This window comes from Ranitomeya variabilis, chromosome 3, assembly GCF_051348905.1.
Source record: "Ranitomeya variabilis isolate aRanVar5 chromosome 3, aRanVar5.hap1, whole genome shotgun sequence".
Classification (NCBI taxonomy): domain Eukaryota; kingdom Metazoa; phylum Chordata; class Amphibia; order Anura; family Dendrobatidae; genus Ranitomeya; species Ranitomeya variabilis.
Window position 1 is genome coordinate 4,112,981 of NC_135234.1, and position 22,697 is coordinate 4,135,677.

Consider the following 22,697-nt stretch of genomic DNA (forward strand, 5'->3'; position numbering starts at 1 on the left):
GGGCTCGTGATGTCTACAGTGAAGGATGGCGGGGGCTCAGTGATGTCTACAGGGAAGGACGGTGGGGACTCAATGTTGTTTACAGTGAAGCACTGCAGGGCTCGGTGATGTCTACATTGAAGGAAGAGGAGGGCTCGGTGATGTCTACAGTGAAGCACAGCGGGGGCTCAGTGATGTCTACAGGGAAGGACGGCAGGGACTCAATGTTGCTTACAGTGAAGCACTGCGGGGCTCAGTGATGTCTACATTGAAGGAAGATGAGGGTTCGGTGATGTCTACAGTGAAGCACGGCGGGGGCTCAGTGAAGTCTACAGTGAAGGACGACACGGACTCGGTGATGTCTACAGTGAAGCAGGGCGGGGTCTCGGTGATGTCTACAGTGAAGCACGGTGGAGGCTCGGTGATGTCTATAGTGAAGCACGGCAGGGGCTCGGTGATGTCTACAGTGAAGCACAGCGGGGGCTTGTGATGTCTACAGTGAAGGACGGCGGGGGCTCGGTGATGTCTAGAGGGAAGGACAGCGGGGGCTCAATGTTGTTTACAGTGAAGCACTGCGGGGCTCGGTGATGTCTACATTGAAGGACGATGAGGGCTCGGTGATGTCTACAGTGAAGCACGGTGGGGGCTCAGTGATGTCTACAGTGAAGCACGGCGGGGGCTCGGTGATGTCTATAGTGAAGCACGGCAGGGGCTCGGTGATGTCTACAGGGAAGGACGGTGGGGGCTCAATGTTGTTAACAGTGAAGCACTGTGGGGCTCGTTAATGTCTACAGTGAAGCATGGCGGGAGCTTGGTGATGTCTACATTGAAGCATGGTGGGACCTCGGTGATGTCTACAGTGAAGCATGGCGGGAGCTCGGTGATGTTTACAGTGAAGCATGGCGGGAGCTTGGTGATGTCTACAGTGAAGCATGGCGGGATCTCGGTGATGTCTACAGTAAAGTATGGCAGTGGCTCAATGTTGTTTACAGTGAAGCACTGCAGGGCTCAGTGATGCCTACAGTGAAGCATGGCGGGAGCTTGGTGATATCTACAGTGAAGCATGGCGGGAGCTTGGTGATGTCTACAGTGAAGTATGGCAGTGGCTCAATGTCGTTTACAGCGAAGCACTGCGGGGGCTCAGTGATGTCTACAGTGAAGCACGGCGGGGGCTCGGTGATGTCTAAAGTGAAGCACGGTAGGGACTCGGTGATGACTAGAGCACAGCAGTGAAGTATGGTTGTTTACAGTGAAGCATGGTGGGGGCTCTGTGATGTCTACAGTGAAGCCTGGCGGAATCACGGTGATGTCTATAGTGAAGTCTGGAGGGGGCTCCGCGGTGTCTACATTGAAGGACAGCGGGGGTTCGGGGATTCCTAAAGTGAAGCCTGGCGGTGGCTTGCTAATGATCTTTAGCAGGTTTGCTTCCTTTGACAATAAATACATGCAGTCTATGGAGGACAAGATGGATTATTCAAGCACCAGGAAATGCTAGGAGGACATGTCTTGTCTTCTGTAAGCAGCTTAACCTGCCTACATGGGCATGTAGGTCAAATGAAGCTGAATAAAATTACATCTTGATATCTGTAATCCGATGTCTATTTCCAGAGAATAACAAATACTTCAAAAAAAACACAAAAAGTATGTCGCCTATTAATATGGCATGCTTCAAAAACAGCACACATCCAATATAGAAAGAATGGAAGCATTTAGCCGTAAATAAAAGGATTTCCTTTATTCAATATATCCTTCAAACAACATATACATTTTATATTATTGATAGTTTAAAAAGGGGTAAAGCTGCGCAGAAAAACCACAGACGAAGCCACAGGCGAAACGCGCGTCCGGGTCGAGTCACCGCCGCTTTTCACAAGGTAATCGACTTCCTTTACCTGCATTACCATGCTCCTGTCGGTCAGACCTCTTTAGGGCACGCATACCCCGATACTCATCACTTTGATGCTCGGAGGGCTATGTAGATAGTGCAGAGGAGCCTAGGCCTATAGTGCATGGGTGCAATTTATATTACGAGACATACTATGGAATAGGTGCAATAATTGGTGGATAATATTCACATTTACCCCCAAGGAATATAATTTTTGGCATCTATGTTATTTGTTTGTTGCCTTTGTGACATTTGGCGGTGGTTTTTCTGCGCAGCTTTACCCCTTTTTAAACTATCAATAATATAAAATGTATATGTTGTTTGAAGGATATATTGAATAAAGGAAATCCTTTTATTTACGGCTAAATGCTTCCATTCTTTCTATATTGGATGTGTGCTATTTCCAGAGAAATCCACATGTTTCTCAATATGTAAATGAGCTGTTAAGATTTGTGGGCGGGACACAGATCTCATTAAGAATTTGCCTTCAGAGCTTAATGTAAATGACAGGGGACATTACCAGTGTGAGACATGTAATGACTGACAGTCTGCTCTATTGATCTGCTATATATGTCTCACACTGGTGACAACTAGTCAGAAGAACTGAATCGAGTATTTTGTTGTATATCTGTCAGTTGTTTTGGATGCTGTACAATATAAGCATCATCAATGGAATATCTGTGGAGATTTGGACGTGATTGTTCTGCTAATGGGAATGCAAGGAGGGTTGACAAGGTATTGTCGCTTCTTGTGTTTATGGAGCAGTAGAAATACAGAAGAGCATTATGTTCGTCGTGACTGGGGATAGAGAAACATCTATGCTCCACGTAGAGACAATGTTCAGCATAATCCATTAGTTGCTCCAACAGAAATCTTTCTTCCTCCACTACATATAAAGTTGGGATTGATTAAAAACTTTGTGAAAGCCACGGCAAAGCCAAATTCACAAGGGTTCCAGCATATTTCACAGAAATTCTCCAGCATTTCACTAGCAAAACTGAAGGAAGGGGTATTTGTTGGACCTCAGATCAGAGAGCTTATGAGAGATGATGTGTTTGAAGGAACTCTAAATGACAAGGAACTGAGATCCTGGAAAAGCTTCAGGTGGATCTATGAAAACTTCTTCGGAAAAAAAAATCTCCAGAATATGTTGAAGGTGTTGAGGAACTGCTGAATGTATATCAGTGTCTTGGATGTCACAGGTCTCTGAAATTGCACTTTATGCATTCACATTTAGATTTCTTCCCTCAAAATCTTGGGGATGTAAGTTACATAGTTATTATGGTTGAAGGAAGACTTTAAGTCCATCTAGTTCAACCCATAGCCTAACCTAACATGCCCTAACATGTTGAGTGATGTACAAGGCGAGCGGTTTCACCAGGACATTAAAGTAATGGAACACCACCACCAGGGAGTGACTCAATCCTATCAACCACAGTCTAATGTCAAGCACTTTTAATTTCAGCTCATATTTTGGTTTCTATTTTGCATGTGAAATTATTTTGGTTCAATAAAAACTGTTTTGTAAGGTGAAGGTTTTTTTTGTGATATGTAGATTACTGTTTTTGTAATGTCGCCAGTATATTTCCTATACCTTATAACAATGATGCTGCTCCATGGAAACTATACATGCTGCAGAAAAACTATAGACATCTGTGAAATCAGGACAAAAAGATGATTCAGAAAAGGATAAAGTTACCTGCGATGACTCGTACAAAAAATATTTTTTTGTAGACCTGTGTAATTGATTGTAACAACAGCAGCAGTAGCAACAGCAGGCACAGAAGCGATGACAAAGATGGCACAGACAGCAATAATGCGAGATCAATGTACAGTATGAGACTAAAAACAACACCATCGCCTAGTCTGCCCAATCTGCAACTTGGGTGCAAAAGTCATTGGAGATCCATGACTTGCTCATCTTGATGAAAGATAGGTGATCTACACTGTCAGGGGACAGCTGGATGCGCTTATCCATCAGGACACCACCAGCAGCGCTGAAGACACGTTCTGAGAGCTGAGAGAAATCTGCCATGCAGGACAAAACCTCCAAGGCGTGACAGGCGAGCTCAGGCGACTCATCAATTTTTGAAGAACAAAATGTAAGAAGGTTCACCCCATCCTGATGGCATTGATATTGAGCTTCGGATACTCCTGCACCATCCTCTCCAGTCATTCTCAATGTGCCAGACTTGTACTCTGTTCTGCTGGTCCACGAGCTGGTCTAAAAAAATTTGTAAAACAACTTACAGAAATTGCTTATGCCACTTACACTGCTGCTGCTAATGTTCTTGCTTTGACGACTCAACGTTTCTAGGGTTGGAAGCCCATAACTGCGATGCACGCTGTGTTTCCTTCGCTGCTGTCTTGGGGAAAGCCACTCTTAAGATTGTCTACAAGCGTGTTTCATTACTCCAGCATGTGCGCATCCCTTTCCAGGGAGGAAGCATCTGGCAAAATGTACTCTTGTACCATGGATCTAACAGATTGGCAACCCAGTAGTCGGCATTATGTCTAATTCTAACAATACGGGCATCATGTTGCAGATAGTACAGCAAGAAGGCTCTCATGTGTCAGACGGTTTCAGGAGGTCCAAATCCATATTGTGTTGGTGGCAAGGTAACACTCAAGGTTGCTTCTTCTGTCCCACCCTGCCAGCCGTGGACAACAGAGAGGGGATTATTATCTTCTTCATCTCCTGACTGCTGCGGTCCCATCACCTCTTCCTCCTTGTCCTCCTCCACTAGTTCCTCGGCTCCTGCACCTTCATTAACCATTTGTGTGGTACCATGATCCCCTATCAATTACTGTAATCCACCCTCCCATGGCACCCACCTGTGCGATGACAGTCCGGAACTTAGAGATATTAGAGATAGAGTGCGGAACTTATCCCTCCCGCATCCTCTTCTGCTTCCACCTCTTCCTCTGATACCACCACCTCCTCCCACAGATTATTCGAAGTGTGCTTCAGCATGTAGATGACCGGAATGACTGCATTTTCGAAATTGGGCAGAAGGGTGCTGATGTCCTTCATCTGTGCCCACTCCACAAGATTGATTTGCACCACGTCTGTACTGCGGTGGCCCAGCCTATGCAAATGGACATGCTGCACCAGGGCTTGTTGCTGCTGTCACAGTCGACCGTGCTTTCTGCAGAAGCTCATCCAGGCTGGGATAGTGGTGGAAAAATTGCTATACCATCAGGTTGAGGACATGAGCCATGCAAGACACATTGGTGAAGTTACCCCGGTGTAGGGTCACCATCAGGTTCGAACCGTTATTGCACAGGTCTTTCCGTGGCTTCAGAATCAGTGGAGACACCTATTGCTCAAACCCCGCGGGATATATTGCAGGATATATAAACCCCCGAGTCCAGGTGTGTCTGGAGCGCCCCGCTAAGGACCTAGGGGTACTCGGTACTGGGTCTGGTCATCATTAAATTGGTGGTCATGGTGGCAGCAACCCAGTCCGTGGCCCTGGGCGTCCAAATTAAAGGAAAGGGGTTATTAGAAATAAGAATGTTCGTGATGCCACCTGTGGTATTCGGTCAGGAATGACCGACGCTGCTTAAAGGGGTCCACTGGGGTGATGTTATGGCAGCTGGGATGGTATGGCTTCCCACAGCTGAAGCTGGGTCTCCTGGGCTCCCGGTGTAGTAGATAAGAATGGTGTAGTAAGAAACAGAGGATACAAGGTTGCAGTCTCTTTACCTCTTTACTGGTGTAAGGCAGCCACAGTCCAGGGTACCGGATCACAGATACTGGTATGGTCTGGCCGGCTTTGAAGTGACTCAGGTATCCCGTTAGCCAGGTGGGGTTGGAAGCCTTCCCTTCTGAGCTGTGTTGTAGTCCCTTGCTGCTTTAGGCCTCACCCAAGGTCCTCACGTTCTCTCTGTTCCCCTTGCTGGTAGGACACTACCCGCATGGCAGGTAACTTGAGCCTTTTTTACAGGGGTCTCTCAGATGACTCTGTGCTCTATCTGTTACTGTGCCTTTGGGTGTTAATCTCCTATTCGCCAGATTCTGTCATGGGGCATAAAGTTACCCCCACAACCTCGGTCTTCCGGCTACCTCTATTCTGCACTTCATCATGGAGGAAGCTCAGTCGCAACTTCCCTCCAGCTCTTTACTTCTCCTGTGCTTCTCTTCCACTTTCAGTCTCCTACAGACTGCTCTGTTCTCTCTCCTTCCAGGAGCTGCAGATCCATGGGTCTGCATGGACCCAGCTTTCCTTTCTCAGAATCTCTCTGTCTGCTTCCTCTCTCCTCTCACAATCTCACTAACTCCTCCCCCAGGCCAAAATATATATATCTGGGAAGCTCCCCTGAAACTGGGTTCAGAGCTCCCCCTTCTGGCCTGGAGTCAGAACAGTGTTGTACGTGCTGGTTACCTGTTAAAGGGATCCTTCCTAGCTTCCAAGCATGGCATCACCCTCCCCGAAAGGAAGGCAATACCACTGTAACAACCGGTTACCTGGGTGTTACATGTCAACTAGAGCCGGAGGGAGGTTGTCGCTGGGTCCAAGAGTCAGAAGGATTAAGGAGGCATCTGTAATGCCAAACACAGAGACCTTCGGCAGCCAGATGTAGGGCGACTGTCTGTTGCATCTGACACACCCGTGACACTATATGCCCATATAGATGGCACAGGGGAGATGATCCTACTGACAGATTCACTATCAATTCGAGCAACATTGGAGTTTCCAACAAGACAATGATCCCAGCACCTAAGCGTCCATTATGGTTTGGATTGAGAAGTCCTGGCAGATTCTACTGATTATTGTCGCAGACTTTAACCACATAGAAAATATTTCATGAGATGCAAAGAATTCGGCTGCAACAACTCAAGAATATTATTGACCGGGGGGCCATCACCCATGAAGACTTGGTTGAGATTCCTCAGGAACGTGGCCAGAAGCCAATGACTGGCTATGTATAACGTGTGTAGCAGGTTATAACAGCCAGAGGGGCTGTGCTAAATACTAAAGATGCTGCTCACCAGGGGGTGAATAACCTTGAGATGTCGCGTGTAAGTAAAAGTGGCATTTTATGCTGAATTCATTCTAGTTTCATTAGTTTATTGTAAAAGGCAGAGAGATTTCAGCAATAAACTGAATTTACAATGGGAGGATAATCTCGATAGCAGCCATAACTGGAGTACTGACTCTGAGCACATGAAGCCAGGAGCCCCCGATGAACTCTATCCTCTTTGACAGGGGGTGCCCCTGTGCCTGTCATGTTTGGAAAATGAAAGAATCTGACTGATGCAGGAACTGAGTGGACGGTCGGAGAATGGAGATCATCTACATCCCACTTCTTTATTAGGCAACTCTTAGAGATATAACGCACAACATGGAGATCACAGCAGTGAGCAGCATTGTGTCTACCAGAATGAGACCCTACATATCAGTGGTCACAGTACACAGCCCTCTGTTACTCACCTGTCCTGGCTCCAGCGCCAGGCATCGATTTTTCCTTTCCCTATGACCAGCTTCTTCTATGCTAGACTGCGATAAGTTATTATGATAACCCAGCATGCACATCTCATGTCATCATCCAAGGACCAGCTCAGGCATCTGTGTGTGTCCTGAGTATTCAGGAAGTAGAGCACGCTGCTATGACATGCTACCTAGCCTGCTCAGCTTCCTCCAGGTGATTGTCTTCTTTTCACAGCTGTTCCTGGTGCTGTCCGCATGTCATGTCCATGCACGAGTACGTCCGACAGACGGCACAACATACAGCTCTGGCAAACATTAAGAGACCACCACATCACATCCCTCTCATGGCTGCCCAATCTCCAGACCTGAACCCCACTGAAAACCTCTGGAATGTAATCAGGAGGGTGATGGACAGTCACAAGCCATCAAACACAGAAGAACGGCTGACATTATTGTACCAGGAGTGGCATAAGGTCACCCTGGAGCAGAGCGAAAGAAAGGTGGAAAGCTGCCAAGACGCAGGAAAGCTGGGATTAATAATCATGGCTATTCCACACAATATTGATTTCTGAACTCTTCCATTAGTATTGGTGTTTCTAAATGATTATGAACGCGGTTTTTTTTTTTGCATTATTTGAGGTCTGCAAGCAATGCATTTTCTTGTTATTTTGACCATTTCTCATTTTCAGAAAATGAATACAAAATGTATTGTTTGGAAAGTCGTAGACATGTTGTGTAAGGGGGGACAACAGCACCACGGGTACCTGTGTGCCGGGTCTGGAACTGGAAAGGCTACATCCCCTGTTCCCTGGGGGAAGCTTTAGCGAGGCGGACCTTCCTCTGTTGCCTGGGGGAAGCTTGAGTGGGGCGTACCTTCCTCCTGACCAAGGAGGAAGGGAAAAGCGCACACAGCAGAGCAGTTTGGCGCCAACCCAGAGCAGCGTGCAATTAGGCGAGCAGCACACTCCGCTCCCCCACCCCACTGAAAACCGGCGCTGCGACAGGCCCCATCGCCTGCAGAGTGACAGCTGCGCTGAGGGGAGCCGTGCGCTCAGCATCAGCTCAGAGAGAGACTTGGCGGGAACAGATAGTGTGCAGCAGAGACCAGTGAGTACTGCGGCCCCAGAGTATCCGTACAGCGCAGGCCGGAAATCAAGCACCGCCACTGCTGACAGAGACTGTGAGGAGAGATGTGCAGGGTGCCCGTTAGTCACCACGGAGCGAGGTGTTGCACGTTCCGGGCTAGTGAGTGCTGTGCGCGTGCTGCCAGAGAGAGATCGGGTGCTGTGGTTGTCGGCGCTTCAGTCTTGGCGAGAACACAGAGGAAAGTGCAGCACGTCCAGCAGCTGACCGGAGATCAAGGTGCCGTGTGCTTCATGACCGTGAGTACCGCAAAGAGAGGACCGAGTGCTGGACAGACTTGTGTAACCCACCTTACCAGCATACACTTTCCGGCAGACCCTGACTTTGTCAGTGTATATTTGCCGAGCCACGTTGGGCTCCTACAGGACTGTGGCCGGCACCCTTGTCAGCCCCTGCAGCATATGGACTAGGGGTAGCGGAAGGTACCGGACACCGACTGCTGCCGCCAGAAGACGAGGCATTGATGCCCACCGGACTGCGTTGGAAAAGACACCGCGCCAGCCGTTGTTGGCGCTATTGACTTCATAGTCCTAGGAGCTACTGACTTTCTAGCTGGATTCATCCTTTATTCTCAGAATATCCTTTGCAAATTACACTGTTTTATCCCGTTTAACCCTGCACCTCCCTGCGAAGAGTTAACCCTCTGTTCAATTAAAACTGTTTTAGGCTACGTTCACATTTGCGGTCCGCGCCGCAGCGTCGCCGCATGCGTCATGCGCCCCTATATTTAACATGGGGGCGCATGGACATGCGGTGCACTTGCGTTTTGCGCCGCATGCGTCACTGCGGCGCACGCGTCCGGGCGTCCAAAATCAATTGCTGCGTCCAAAATCAATAGAAAAAAGGACGCATGCGGCGCAAAACGCAGCGTTGTGCATGCGTTTTGCCGCGTTTTTGTTTGCGTTGTGCGTTGCGGCGCACAACGCAAATGTGAACGTAGCCTTATTTGTTAACCCTTGCTCTGCCTCCTGTCCGTCACTGCATCCCGCTACCTGCTTACAGTTGTCTGAAGTGTATAGAATAAATGAACAGTTTACATTTTACTCAAAAATATACCTAGAAAGAGAAAAATCAGAGAAACTGAACATTTTGCAGGGGTCTCTTCATTTTTGCCAGAGCTGCATAGATCAACCTTGACCAATCAAAGAAGCACTTGCACTCCATTATACTGTGGTCTATTCATGTTTCTGCATTTATTATAGAGGGGTTATATATATATATAATTCTCTGTCCATTACCTAGGGTGGGGCACTTTTCTAGCTATTTTTCAGGGCTTATACCATGTGCTATAATCTGTTTGGTATCAGTTGGCTACAATTGCTTGTCTTATAATTTTATTGAATTTTATCTAGATATTTTCAGAATAAAAATTAAAAAAAATTTATTTCCTACTATATATGCCATATTGTTGTGAGACTAATCATCCCGGGCAGTGTTGCTATTTGATATTTCGAATGTTTATGTATGTATCTACCTTCTTGACCTATTGTGCCTATTAATCTATGACTATGGCGACCTGATCAACCTCTTAAGCTGAATCCATTAAACCCATCATTGAAGCAGGACTTTTACAGGAGGTGGGGTGGGTCTTTGACTACCTATGGGAGGTGAAGGCGTGTCTTTGACTCTCTTTGGTAGGTGGGGGTGGGTTTTTGACTATCTATGGAAGGTGGGGGCTGGTATTTGACTCTCTATGGGAGGAGGAGCAAGTAGATGTTTTCCTAACATTTCCTGGACATATTATACTAGCAGGTGCACTAAAACCAGCAAGGGTAGAAAAGCTAGCCAAGATCAGGACAAGGACATGGAACATGCCTATCTACAGGTATTTCATGAAGGGTTCCTGATGGACCCCTCTGATTTGGAATTGATGGCTTATCATTATCCTAAAACCAGGAAACCTACTTGACAACCCCAGGTACACATCCTCCCCTCACCATCCTCCATTTCCTTGCACACAGATTCTGCTGCTCCAGGGTCCTTCACCTACCCATGTCTCAAACATGTCTTCAGGACGAAGCTTCCTCAAGGTGGCCCTAGGACAACATAAGAAATGATTAAATATTTTTCAGGTACAATGTAGGTTCGATGACCATGGGACAGAGGTGTGATGGCTGTTGGATAGAGGTGATATGATCGTGGGATGGATTTGTAATCACCCTGGGATGTATCTGTGACGAAAGTAGGATGGATCTGTGATGAGCATAGGATGGATCTATGGTGACTGTAGAATGGATCTGTGATGACCATGTTATGGATATGTAATGACAGAGGGAGGATCTGTGATGACCGTAGGATGGATCTATGATGACTGTGGGATGGATCTGTGATGAGCATGGGATGGATCTGTAATAACTGTGGGACGAATCAGTGATGACTGTGAAATTAATCTGTGATGACCGTGGGATGGAGATGGGATTACCCAGGGATGGGTCTATAATGGCCGCGGGATGGATACGTGATGACCGTGGAATGGATCTGTAATCACCAATGGATGGATCTGTGATGAGCATGGGATGGATATGTAATGACCGTGGAATGGATCTGTAATGACCAAGTGTCACGGATCCCACCGTGCTATGACAACTATGTCACGAACCGGGGTTGCTTGGTTGCCCCTGATTCTTTCTGAAGGGGAGACAAGCTAATAAATTGTATTTTTTACTCCAAAAAAGGTAGGCAGTGTTTACAAAGTATAAATAAGAAATTATAAAGGAGACAAATCATATGTACACTACAGATTACAAATAAAATGGGATTAAAATTGAAAAGAACACTTACAGGTCATTCAGATCATTTCATATCATCATGGCTGGCCGTGGGTTTTGTAGGATGCACACATCAAGATGCATATCACATCTGTACGCAGCTAGACCCCGGACACAAAGACACTGCAAGAATACTGTCTCGCTAAGGTATTCCTAACCCAAAACCCAGACACTCCCCCGGCGGTGACATCACTTAGGGGCTGAAACCTCCCCTTTTCTTAGAATATGAAAACTATTTTTACCCGTATCTCGCCGTATGAATCTCGTATACGAACTACACCAGGTTCTCAAGGTGCACTACATAGGGGGCAATTCTTTTAAGTGTAAGCATGGCACAATTACATGAACTGCTTAAGGAGAAATCCACGCTTTGTCCTTATTGCGTTTAGCTGCTAGCGCGTTCAGTGAGTGATAGATCTATCGATGGACATCTGGAATATATAATTCTTATATCTCAAGCCCGGATCGGTGCCACAATATGTCACTTTTATGGAGCAAAAAATCTCATGGTGGCTACACCAGTTTCAACTAGTACCATGTGGAATGTGGTATGAGTAGTTTTAGGAAGACTGCGCTGCCTGCCGCATAGAACCATACAAATTCTTCAGGGAGGGGTTTAGGATTCACACACACACACACACACACACACACACAAGCAGCAGGCAGAGAGAGAAGAGGAGGAGTCGGAATGGCCCGCAGCGTGTGTCTTGTACAGTTAGGTAGATACTTAAACATGGCATATTCACATTATCGTGACACCAAGGGATGGATCTGTGATGATCATGGGATGGATATTTGATGACTGTGGGATGCAATTGTGATGACTATGGGATGGATCTGTGATGAATGTGTGGTAGACCATTCCTGTCAGAATATTCACCTTTTGTGCTTGTTGATAAAATCCACCAGCTCATCCTCAGTATACGGTTTATCAGGGACGGTGACTGGTTCTTCCATAAATGGCTCATAGAAGTCCACCTCATTCATGTTCAGGGTCAAGGACCTTGCCACCTAATGAAATATTTTTCCATATGAAGTTCTGGCTTCTTTGAGCACCCCATGTCTTCCATACCTCTCCCCATTTATACTACAGTACATTGAGGCCTGGAATTTTGATATGTCCTATGGAGTGAATCTTGATGAATTACCATGACCTCTTCATTTCACCCAAATTACACTGTGAGTCCTGGGAGCTAGATGTGTCCCTAAAGAGAAGTCATCACCACAAAATGATCTATTGATTAACTCAGGTTTTATGCTTTTATGCTACAAGTATTTTATTTTTACATTTTCACAGGTTTTTTTCTACATTCCATAATCTTTATTAAAAAAAAATTGTTATTTTGTACATTTCACATTGAAGACAGGGGGGTTTTAGACGTGTCTCTCACACATGTCCCTAGCTGATCTGGAGGACCCTCCTCATTTTACCCTATTTACACTGAGGCCTGCAGTCTATATGTGTCCCTCACACATGTCCATAGCTCATCTGCAGGAACCTCCTTATCTTACCCCATTTACACTGAGACCTCAGGTCAAGACGTGTCCCTCACTCATGTCCGTAGCTGTTCTGCAGGAACCTCCCAATCTTACCCCATTTACATTGAGGCCTGTGGTTTAGACGTGTCCCTCACACATGTCCCCAGCTGATCTGGAGGAACCTCCTCATCTCACACCATTTACATTGAGGCCTGCGGGCCTACGCCCAACACTCCATCTTACCGACTTGTCGAATGTTGCAAAGAATTTAATGTATGGATGGAAATTCTCTGCTGCCTCCTCAAATGCCTTGTAATCTGCAGAGGTAAAATGGATATATCAGGAATATGTAATTGTGTATGAAGGCAAGTGAGCAAATTTCTGCCCCAGTGTAATCTAGGAGTGGCACACTCATGAACTAGGTGACGGCAGGTTGTTCAAGCCACGGTCCTAGGTCAGTCACTCCTCCTCAACATCTCACATAATAGCCTCTGCCACCACATTTCGACTCACAGAATTCCCTGTGCAGAGTCCACATTCATGGCTCCCTCTCCTTTTATACTCACGTTCTGAGTTTTCATTCTTGAAGAAGCCGATGACTCTGATCTCTTCTTCCATCCTATCAAGTGCCTTTAGCTCTGCCTTGTCATTGATAATCTCTACGGGGTCTTCAATTAACTATGGGAGAACAGACGATGGCAACATCTTTTCATCTACAATGAGGAAGCGATTAACTTAATTAAGTACTCACATCTAAGAGGAAATCCACTAATACGTCAGCAGACAGCTCTCCATCAAACTCAATAACATTGTCCTCCTTGTAGACATACAGGCTCTCCTCTTCAGTGCACCCTGTAGATATAGGAATGAAACCAGAGGAAGGATGGAGGATGTGCAAACACAGAAGAAAATGGGACCATACAACTGGCAGACAATCACTCCAAGAAAGCGTGAAGATACACAGTCAACATCACACAGAGGAGACGTGAAGGTACATAGTCACTGAGGAGACATTAGAGTCAGTGGGTTCACTCGTTTGTTGGCTCAGCTGTCTTTAGAAAGACAGCATGGGCCAGGGTTCATCCCACTGAATGCCAGCACTACATTCCCGTGGGCCGAATACTACAACACAGGATGAGGGTAAAACAGTGTGGCAATACTTTATTGAACCACCAACAGACTATAAAACATAGTACAGTCCCAGAAAGTATACAAGATGGTGAAAATGACAGAGTCTCAATCTTCCGCTGGCATTCAGTGATGGTTAATGGATCCAGCTGAGGCCAAGGTCCCTTAAGATGTGTTAGAATCTGCTTTGTTTTTTGACCATCCGCCATCTTGTTGTGGTTTTCTGGCTGCTGGTCTTTTTCCCCTGGTTCCTGGGTTGTCTTAGGTCAGGTGATTGTATCACCCTTTATTACCCAGCTCTTGCCTCCCATTCCTTGCTGGACTACAGTGTTAATCCGCTTGAGTTCTGGCTAGGTGCTTTGATAGCTTTCTGTGTTTTGTATTGTGCAGTTCTGGGATCTCTGGTTCTGCTATCTTTAGTTTTTGTTTTTGTTTGGTTTCTCTGTGTTTCTATTAGGAGGTGACCTATTTTTATACCCAGTCCTCAGATCTTTCAGTAATCTCCTTCCACCGATCTATAGGTCTTCGCTGAGATTAAATTAGGATCATCGGTGGGTCTAGTCGCTAGGAATGGGCCACCCACTCCATCATAGGGTATCAGCCTAGTCTCAGTGCAGAGTCAGTTTTCCCCCTTCTATCCAAGTTCTGTGTTGCAGTTCCATAACAGTTTGTCCAGCCGCACATATATATATATATATATATATAAAAAAAAAAAATCTCTCCCGGATTCCTTCAATATGTGCAGCGTCCAGGAACTTGCTCGTTTGCAAGGGTTAACCAACCTGCAACAGCACGTGAGTAATTACTCTGGAGCACGCTCTGAAGAACGTAAGGTAGGATTACCTGAGTTTTTTTCTGGTAAACGGCAGGAATTTTTTACATTTAAAAATGCATGTTTACTATATTTTCGGCTTAGACCCAGATCCTCAGGGAGTGAATTACAGCATGTGGGGATTATTATGTCTTTATTGCGAAATGAACCCCAAATCTGGGCATCTTCATTACATCCTGATGATCCTTGTTTGACATCAGTGGAGGCATTTTTTTCTGCTATGGGGTTGTTATATGATGATCCTGATCGGGTCACATCAACTGAGGCAGAGCTCAGACAGCTTAAACAGGGCTCTGTGGATGCTGAGAGGTATTGCACCCTGTTCAGACGATGGTCCGCAGAGGTCAGGTGGAATGACCCAGTGCTCAAGAGTCAGTTTTTAGCAGGTTTGAGTGAAAGAGTTAAAGATTTGCTCATTGCATATCCTGCACCTGATACTTTGGAAACTGCTATGCAGTTAGCTATCTGTGTGGATAGAAGATTGAGAGGCAGACAGAATGAAGAGAAGGCTCTTATAATGCTGGACCCAGTCTCTCAGGATAGCCCCATCGACAGCGAGGAACCGATGCAACTTGGGGCGATGTCCTCTCATTCCCAGGAGAGGGAGAAGAGGTTTTCTGAAGGGCTATGCTTGTACTGTGGTAAGGCTGACCATTTTATTAAGTAATGTGAGGTTTGCATAAGGAAAGGAAAAAAAAGGTCAGTAGGAGTAACACTCCAGTTCATATTGCGTTTTTGCGGTCAGCAGGAGTTTTTTGTTTTCTAGTAATACCACATATCATGGTCATTCCATTGATTTTCAGGTAATGGTGGATTGTGGTTCTGCACTTAATTTGATTGATCAATAATTCCTAGACAAATATAAGTTTGATTCTGAACCATTGTCATCTCCTATTCCTGTTGTGGCTATTGATAACACTCCTCTGGAACATGGGTGTATTGCTCGAAAGGTTACAATGTTCCCACTTATTGTGAATATGGAACATCAGGAGTGTATAGACTTGTTTGTTCTTGCTAAATTACCTTGCCCAGTCATCCTGGGTTTACCTTGGATAGAAATGCACAATCCTTTGCTGGACTGGTCGTCTAGAACTATAAGGTCCTGGGGTCATGGATGTTATGGTAATTGTTGTAATGTTCACATTGCTGCTGTTGTGAAGAAGGAGCTACCTGAAGCCATTCAGGATTTCTGGAGGGTATTTTTGGAGGTTGAGTCGCAAGCTCTACCACCCCATAGAGATCACTCTACGCTATTGAGTTCGTCCCAGGTGCCACACTTCCTAAGAGTCGTTTATTTAATCTGACGATTCCCGAGAGAGAGGCCTTAAAGGAATACCTACAGACTAGTTTAGCTGCAGGTCATATAAGACCCTCTAAGTCCCCTGTGGCTGTAGGATTCTTTTTTGTCAAAAAGAAGGATGGGGGCCTTAGGCTGTGTCTGGATTTTTGGCAGATTAATAAGATCACTGTGTGCAATCCTTACCTGTTGCCGCTGATTCTGGATTTGTTAACCAACTAACCGGAGCGAAGTGGTTCTCTGAGATTGACCTTCGTGGGGCATATAATTTGCTGTGGGTGAAGGAAGGCGATGAATGGAAGACAGCCTTTAATACCCCAGAAGGTCATTTTGAATGTCTGGTGATGTCTTTTGGCCTTACTAATGCACCTGCGTTTTTTCAAAATTTCATTCATGACATTCTGAGGTTGTTGATCGGTAGGAGTGTTATTGTTTATTTGGATGATATTTTGATTTACCGTATATACTCGAGTATAAGCCGAGATTTTCAGCCCAAATTTTTGGGCTGAAAGTGCCCCCTCGGCTTATACTCGAGTCACGGTCTGTGGCAGGGTCGGCGGGTGAGGGGGAGAGGGTGCTGAGGCATACTTACCTAGTCCCGGCGATCCTGACGCTCCCCCTGCCCGTCCCACGGTCTCCGGGTGCCGCAGCCTCTTCCCCTGAGCGGTCACGTGGGACCGCTCATTAGAGAAATGAATAGGCTGCTCCACCTCCCATAGGGGCGGAGCCGCCTATTCATTTCTCTAATGAAGCGGTGCCGGTGACCGCTGACAGAGGAAGAGCTGCGGCACCGAAGACCAGCTGTCCGGGGGAAGGAGCGGGACGCCGGGAGCAGGTAAGTATTACATATTCACCTGTCCTCGTTCCACACGCCGGGCGCTGTCTCCATCTTCCCGGCGTCTCTCTCTCCTCACTGACTGTGCAGGTCAGAGGGCGCGATGACGCATATAGTGTGCGCGCCGCCCTCTGCCTGATCAGTCAGTGCAGAGAGACGCCGGGAAGATGGCGCCGAGGAGCTGCAAGCAAGAGAGGCGAGTATGTGTTTTATTATTTTTATTGCAGCAGCACAGCTATGGGGCAATAATGGACGGTGCAGAGCACTATATGGCACAGCTATGGGGCAATGGTGCAGAGCACTATATGGCACAGCTATGGGGCAATAATGGTGCAGAGCACTATATGGCACAGCTATGGGGCAATAATGGTGCAGAGCACTATATGGCACAGCTATGGGGCAATAATGGTGCAGAGCACTGTATGGCACAGCTATGGGGCAATAATGGACGGTGCAGAGCACTATATGGCACAGCTATGGGGCAATAATGGTGCAGAGCACTGTATGGCACAGCTATGGGGCAATAATGGTGCAGAGCACTGTATGGCACACCTATGGGGCAATAATGGTGCAGAGCACTATATGGCACAGCTATGGGGCAATAATGGTGCAGAGCACTATATGGCACAGCTATGGGACAATAATGGTGCAGAGCACTATATGGCACAGCTATGGGGCAATAATGGTGCAGAGCACTATATGGCACAGCTATGGGGCAATAATGGTGCAGAGCACTGTATGGCACAGCTATGGGGCAATAATGAACGGTGTAGAGCACTATATGGCACAGCTATGGGGCCATAATGAACGGTATGGAGCATCTATTTTTATTTTTGAAATTCACCGGTAGCTGCTGCATTTTCCACCCTAGGCTTATACTCGAGTCAATAAGTTTTCCCAGTTTTTTGTGGCAAAATTAGGGGGGTTGGCTTATACTCGAGTATATACGGTACTTGTCCGATCTGGAGTCGCATTGGCAGAGAGTCCGTGAAGCTCTACAGATTTTGAGCGAAAACTCACTCTTTGCTAAATTGGAGATGTGCGAGTTTGCGGTACAGAAAATGAGTTTTTTGCGGTACCTTGTTTCCAGTGATGGCTTTGAGATGGACCCAGTGAAGGTTCAGGCAGTATTGGAGTGGCCTAGGCCTGAATGTTTGAAGTCGGTTCAGAGATTTTTGGGGTTTGCTAATTATTACAGAAAATTCATAAAGAACTTTTCTGTGATCGCTAAACCTATAACTGATGTCACCAAGAAGGGTTCTAATACTGTCCAATGGTCCTCTGAGGCTGTTAAGGCTTTTGAGCATCTCAAGGAGAGGTTTAGCTCTGCTCCTGTTTTGATCCAGACAGACGAGACCAAGCCATTTCTGGTAGAGGTTGATGCCTCTTCAGTAGGGGTGGGGGCAGTTCTGTCCCAAGAGGGAGAGGATGGGGTGCATCCCTGTGCTTTCTTTTCTAAAAAATTTTTGGAGACTGAGCTCAACTATGACGTTGGGAACAGAGAGTTGCTGGCTATTAAACTCGCGTTTGAGCATTGGCGACATTTATTGGAGGGGCTAGATATCCGATACAGGGTTTTACTGATCTGTTGTGAAATTGGATTTTGGGCTCCCCCGGTGGCCACTGGTGGAATTGAACTGGTGTGCATCATCCCCTCTGTTCACCTGTTTCCATCAGGATGTGGGAGTCGCTATTTAACCTTGCTCCTCTGTCACTTCCATGCCGGTCAACATTGTAATCAGAAGCCTTTCTGTGCATGTTCCTGCTGCTAGACAACTCCCAGCTAAGTTGGACTTTAGTCCTCGTTTGTTTTTGCATTTTGTTCCAGTTCACAGCTGTAGTTTCGTTTCTGTGTCTGGAAAGCTCTTGTGATCTGAAATTGCCACTCTGATGTTATGAGTTAATACTAGAGTCTTAAAGTAATTTCAGGATGGTATTTTGATAGGGTTTTCAGCTGACCATGAAAGTGCCCTTTCTGTCTTCCTGCTATCTAGTAAGCGGACCTCAATTTTGCTAAACCTATTTTCATACTACGTTTGTCATTTCATCTAAAATCACCGCCAATATAAGTGGGGGCCTCTGTCTGCCTATCGGGGAAATTTCTCTAGAGGTGAGCCAGGACTATATTTTCCTCTGCCAGGATTAGTTAGTCCTCCGGCCGGCGCTGGGCGTCTAGGGATAAAAAACGTAGGCAACGCTACCCGGCTACTGTTAGTTGTGCGGCAGGTTTAGTTCATGGTCAGTTTAGTTTCCATCCTTCCAAGAGCTAGTACTTATGTTTGCTGGGCTATGTTCTCTTGCCATTGAGAACCATAACAGTTTGACCGGCCCAAAAAGGGTTAAATTAATTGACAGAGAAAGGAGAGAAAAGAGAAGTCTGCTGAAGATTTTTTTTTTTCCCTTCCCTTCAGTTCTGAGTGTGCTTGTAATTGAATCTCTTGCAAGTCTGCCTATATTGCAGCCTTTCTCTCTCTCTCTCCTTCTAATCCTGGAATGCCTCTGTGTTCACCTGTTTAAAATGGATATTCAGAGTTTAGCTGCAGGTTTGAATAATCTCACCACGAAAGTTCAAAATTTACAAGATTTTGTTGTTCATGTTCCTATATCTGAACCTAGAATTCCTTTGCCTGAATTTTTCTCGGGGAATAGATCTTGCTTTCAAAATTTCAAAAATAATTGCAAGTTGTTTTTGTCCCTGAAATCTCGCTCTGCTGGAGATCCTGCTCAGCAGGTCAGGATTGTGATTTCCTTGCTCCGGGGCGACCCTCAGGATTGGGCTTTTGCATTGGCTCCAGGGGATCCTGCGTTGCTCAATGTGGATGCGTTTTTTCTGGCCTTGGGGTTGCTTTATGAGGAACCTCAGTTAGAGCTTCAGGCGGAAAAGGCCTTGATGTCCCTATCTCAGGGGCAAGACGAAGCTGAAATATACTGCCAGAAATTCCGTAAATGGGCTGTGCTTACTCAGTGGAATGAGTGCGCCCTGGCGGCGAATTTCAGAGAGGGTCTCTCTGATGCCATTAAGGATGTTATGGTGGGGTTCCCTGTGCCTGCGGGTCTGAATGAGTCCATGACAATGGCTATCCAGATCGATAGGCGTCTGCGGGAGCGCAAACCTGTGCACCATTTGGCGGTGTCTACTGAGAAGACGCCAGAGAATATGCAATGTGATAGAATTCTGTCCAGAAGTGAACGGCAGAATTTAAGACGAAAAAAAGGTTGTGCTTCTATTGCGGTGATTCAACTCATGTTATATCAGCATGCTCTAAGCGTACTAAGAAGCTTGATAGGTCTGTTTCAATTGGCACTTTACAGTCTAAGTTTATTCTATCTGTAACCCTGATTTGTTCTTTATCATCTATTACCGCGGATGCCTATGTCGACTCTGGCGCCGCTTTGAGTCTTATGGATTGGTCCTTTGCCAAACGCTGTGGGTATGATTTGGAGCCTCTTGAAACTCCTATACCCCTGAAGGGGATTGACTCCACCCCATTGGCTAGTAATAAACCACAATACTGGACACAAGTAACTATGCGGATAAATCCGGATCATCAGGAGATTATTCGCTTTCTTGTGCTGTATAACCTACATGATGTGTTGGTGCTTGGATTGCCATGGCTGCAATCTCATAACCCAGTCCTTGACTGGAAAGCTATGTCTGTGTTAAGCTGGGGTTGTAAGGGGACGCATGGGGACGTACCTGTGGTTTCCATTTCATCATCTATTCCCTCTGAGATTCCTGAATTCTTGACTGAATATCGTGACGTTTTTGAAGAACCTAAGCTTGGTTCACTACCTCCGCACCGAGAGTGCGATTGTGCCATAGATTTGATTCCGGGTAGTAAATACCCTAAGGGTCGTTTATTTAATCTGTCTGTGCCTGAACATGCTGCTATGCGAGAATATATAAAGGAGTCCTTGGAAAAGGGACATATTCGTCCTTCGTCATCTCCCTTAGGAGCCGGTTTTTTCTTTGTGGCTAAGAAAGATGGCTCTTTGAGACCGTGTATTGATTATCGGCTTTTGAATAAAATCACGGTTAAATATCAATATCCGTTGCCACTGCTGACTGATTTGTTTGCTCGCATAGAGGGGGCCAAGTGGTTCTCTAAGATAGATCTCCGTGGGGCGTATAATTTGGTGCGAATTAAGCAGGGGGATGAGTGGAAGACCGCATTTAATACGCCCGAGGGCCACTTTGAGTATTTGGTGATGCCTTTTGGTCTTTCAAATGCCCCTTCAGTCTTTCAGTCCTTTATGCATGACATTTTCCGTGATTATTTGGATAAATTTTTGATTGTGTATCTGGATGATATTTTGATTTTTTCGGATGACTGGGACTCTCATGTCCAGCAGGTCAGGAGGGTTTTTCAGGTTTTGCGGTCTAATTCCTTGTGTGTGAAGGGTTCTAAGTGCGTTTTTGGGGTTCAAAAGATTTCCTTTTTGGGATATATTTTTTCCCCCTCTTCCATCGAGATGGATCCTGTCAAGGTTCAGGCTATTTGTGATTGGACGCAACCCTCTTCTCTTAAGAGTCTTCAGAAATTTTTGGGCTTTGCTAACTTTTATCGTCGATTTATTGCTGGTTTTTCTGATGTTGTTAAACCATTGACTGATCTGACTAAGAAGGGTGCTGATGTTGCTGATTGGTCCCCTGCTGCTGTGGAGGCCTTTCGGGAGCTTAAGCGCCGCTTTTCTTCCGCCCCTGTGTTGCGTCAGCCTGATGTTGCTCTTCCTTTTCAGGTTGAGGTCGACGCTTCTGAAATCGGAGCTGGGGCAGTTTTGTCGCAGAAAAGTTCCGATTGTTCCGTGATGAGACCTTGTGCCTTTTTCTCGCGTAAATTTTCGCCCGCCGAGCGGAATTATGATGTTGGGAATCGGGAGCTTTTGGCCATGAAGTGGGCTTTTGAGGAGTGGCGTCATTGGCTTGAGGGGGCTAGACATCAGGTGGTGGTATTGACTGACCACAAAAATCTAATTTATCTTGAGTCCGCCAGACGCCTGAATCCTAGACAGGCGCGCTGGTCGTTGTTTTTCTCTCGGTTTAATTTTGTGGTGTCCTACCTGCCGGGTTCTAAGAATGTTAAGGCGGATGCCCTTTCTAGGAGTTTTGAGCCTGACTCCCCTGGTAACTCTGAACCTACAGGTATCCTTAAGGATGGAGTGATATTGTCTGCCGTTTCTCCAGACCTGCGGCGGGCCTTGCAGGAGTTTCAGGCGGATAGACCTGATCGTTGCCCACCTGGTAGACTGTTTGTTCCTGATGATTGGACCAGTAAAGTCATTTCTGAGGTTCATTCTTCTGCGTTGACAGGTCATCCTGGAATCTTTGGTACCAGGGATTTGGTGGCAAGGTCCTTCTGGTGGCCTTCCCTGTCTCGAGATGTGCGAGGCTTTGTGCAGTCTTGTGACGTTTGTGCTCGGGCCAAGCCTTGTTGTTCTCGGGCTAGTGGATTGTTGTTGCCCTTGCCTATCCCGAAGAGGCCCTGGACGCACATCTCGATGGATTTTATTTCGGATCTTCCTGTTTCTCAGAAGATGTCTGTCATCTGGGTGGTGTGTGACCGTTTCTCTAAGATGGTCCATTTGGTTCCCCTGCCTAAGTTGCCTTCTTCTTCCGAGTTGGTTCCTCTGTTTTTTCAAAATGTGGTCCGTTTGCATGGTATTCCGGAGAATATCGTTTCTGACAGAGGAACCCAATTCGTGTCTAGATTTTGGCGAGCATTCTGTGCTAGGATGGGCATAGATTTGTCTTTCTCATCTGCTTTCCATCCTCAGACTAATGGCCAGACCGAGCGGATGAATCAGACCTTGGAGACATATTTGAGGTGTTTTGTGTCTGCAGATCAGGATGATTGGGTTGCTTTTTTGCCTTTAGCGGAGTTTGCCCTCAATAATCGGGCCAGCTCTGCCACCTTG

The 22,697-nt window shown here is 46.3% G+C and overlaps 1 protein-coding gene across 1 annotated transcript in view; it reads right to left on the bottom strand.

Annotated features, from left to right (window-relative positions):
• CASQ2 (calsequestrin 2) overlaps positions 1–22,697 on the bottom strand; it is a 107,471-nt gene that overhangs the window by 23,317 nt on the left and 61,457 nt on the right. Inside the window, exons 3-7 of the mRNA XM_077293554.1 lie at positions 13,441–13,541; positions 13,256–13,367; positions 12,933–13,006; positions 12,091–12,221; positions 10,433–10,478 (exon numbers count right to left, since the gene is read on the bottom strand). Coding sequence (XP_077149669.1) covers positions 10,433–10,478; positions 12,091–12,221; positions 12,933–13,006; positions 13,256–13,367; positions 13,441–13,541 — 464 coding nt within the window. The remainder of the gene's footprint in view (positions 1–10,432; positions 10,479–12,090; positions 12,222–12,932; positions 13,007–13,255; positions 13,368–13,440; positions 13,542–22,697) is intronic.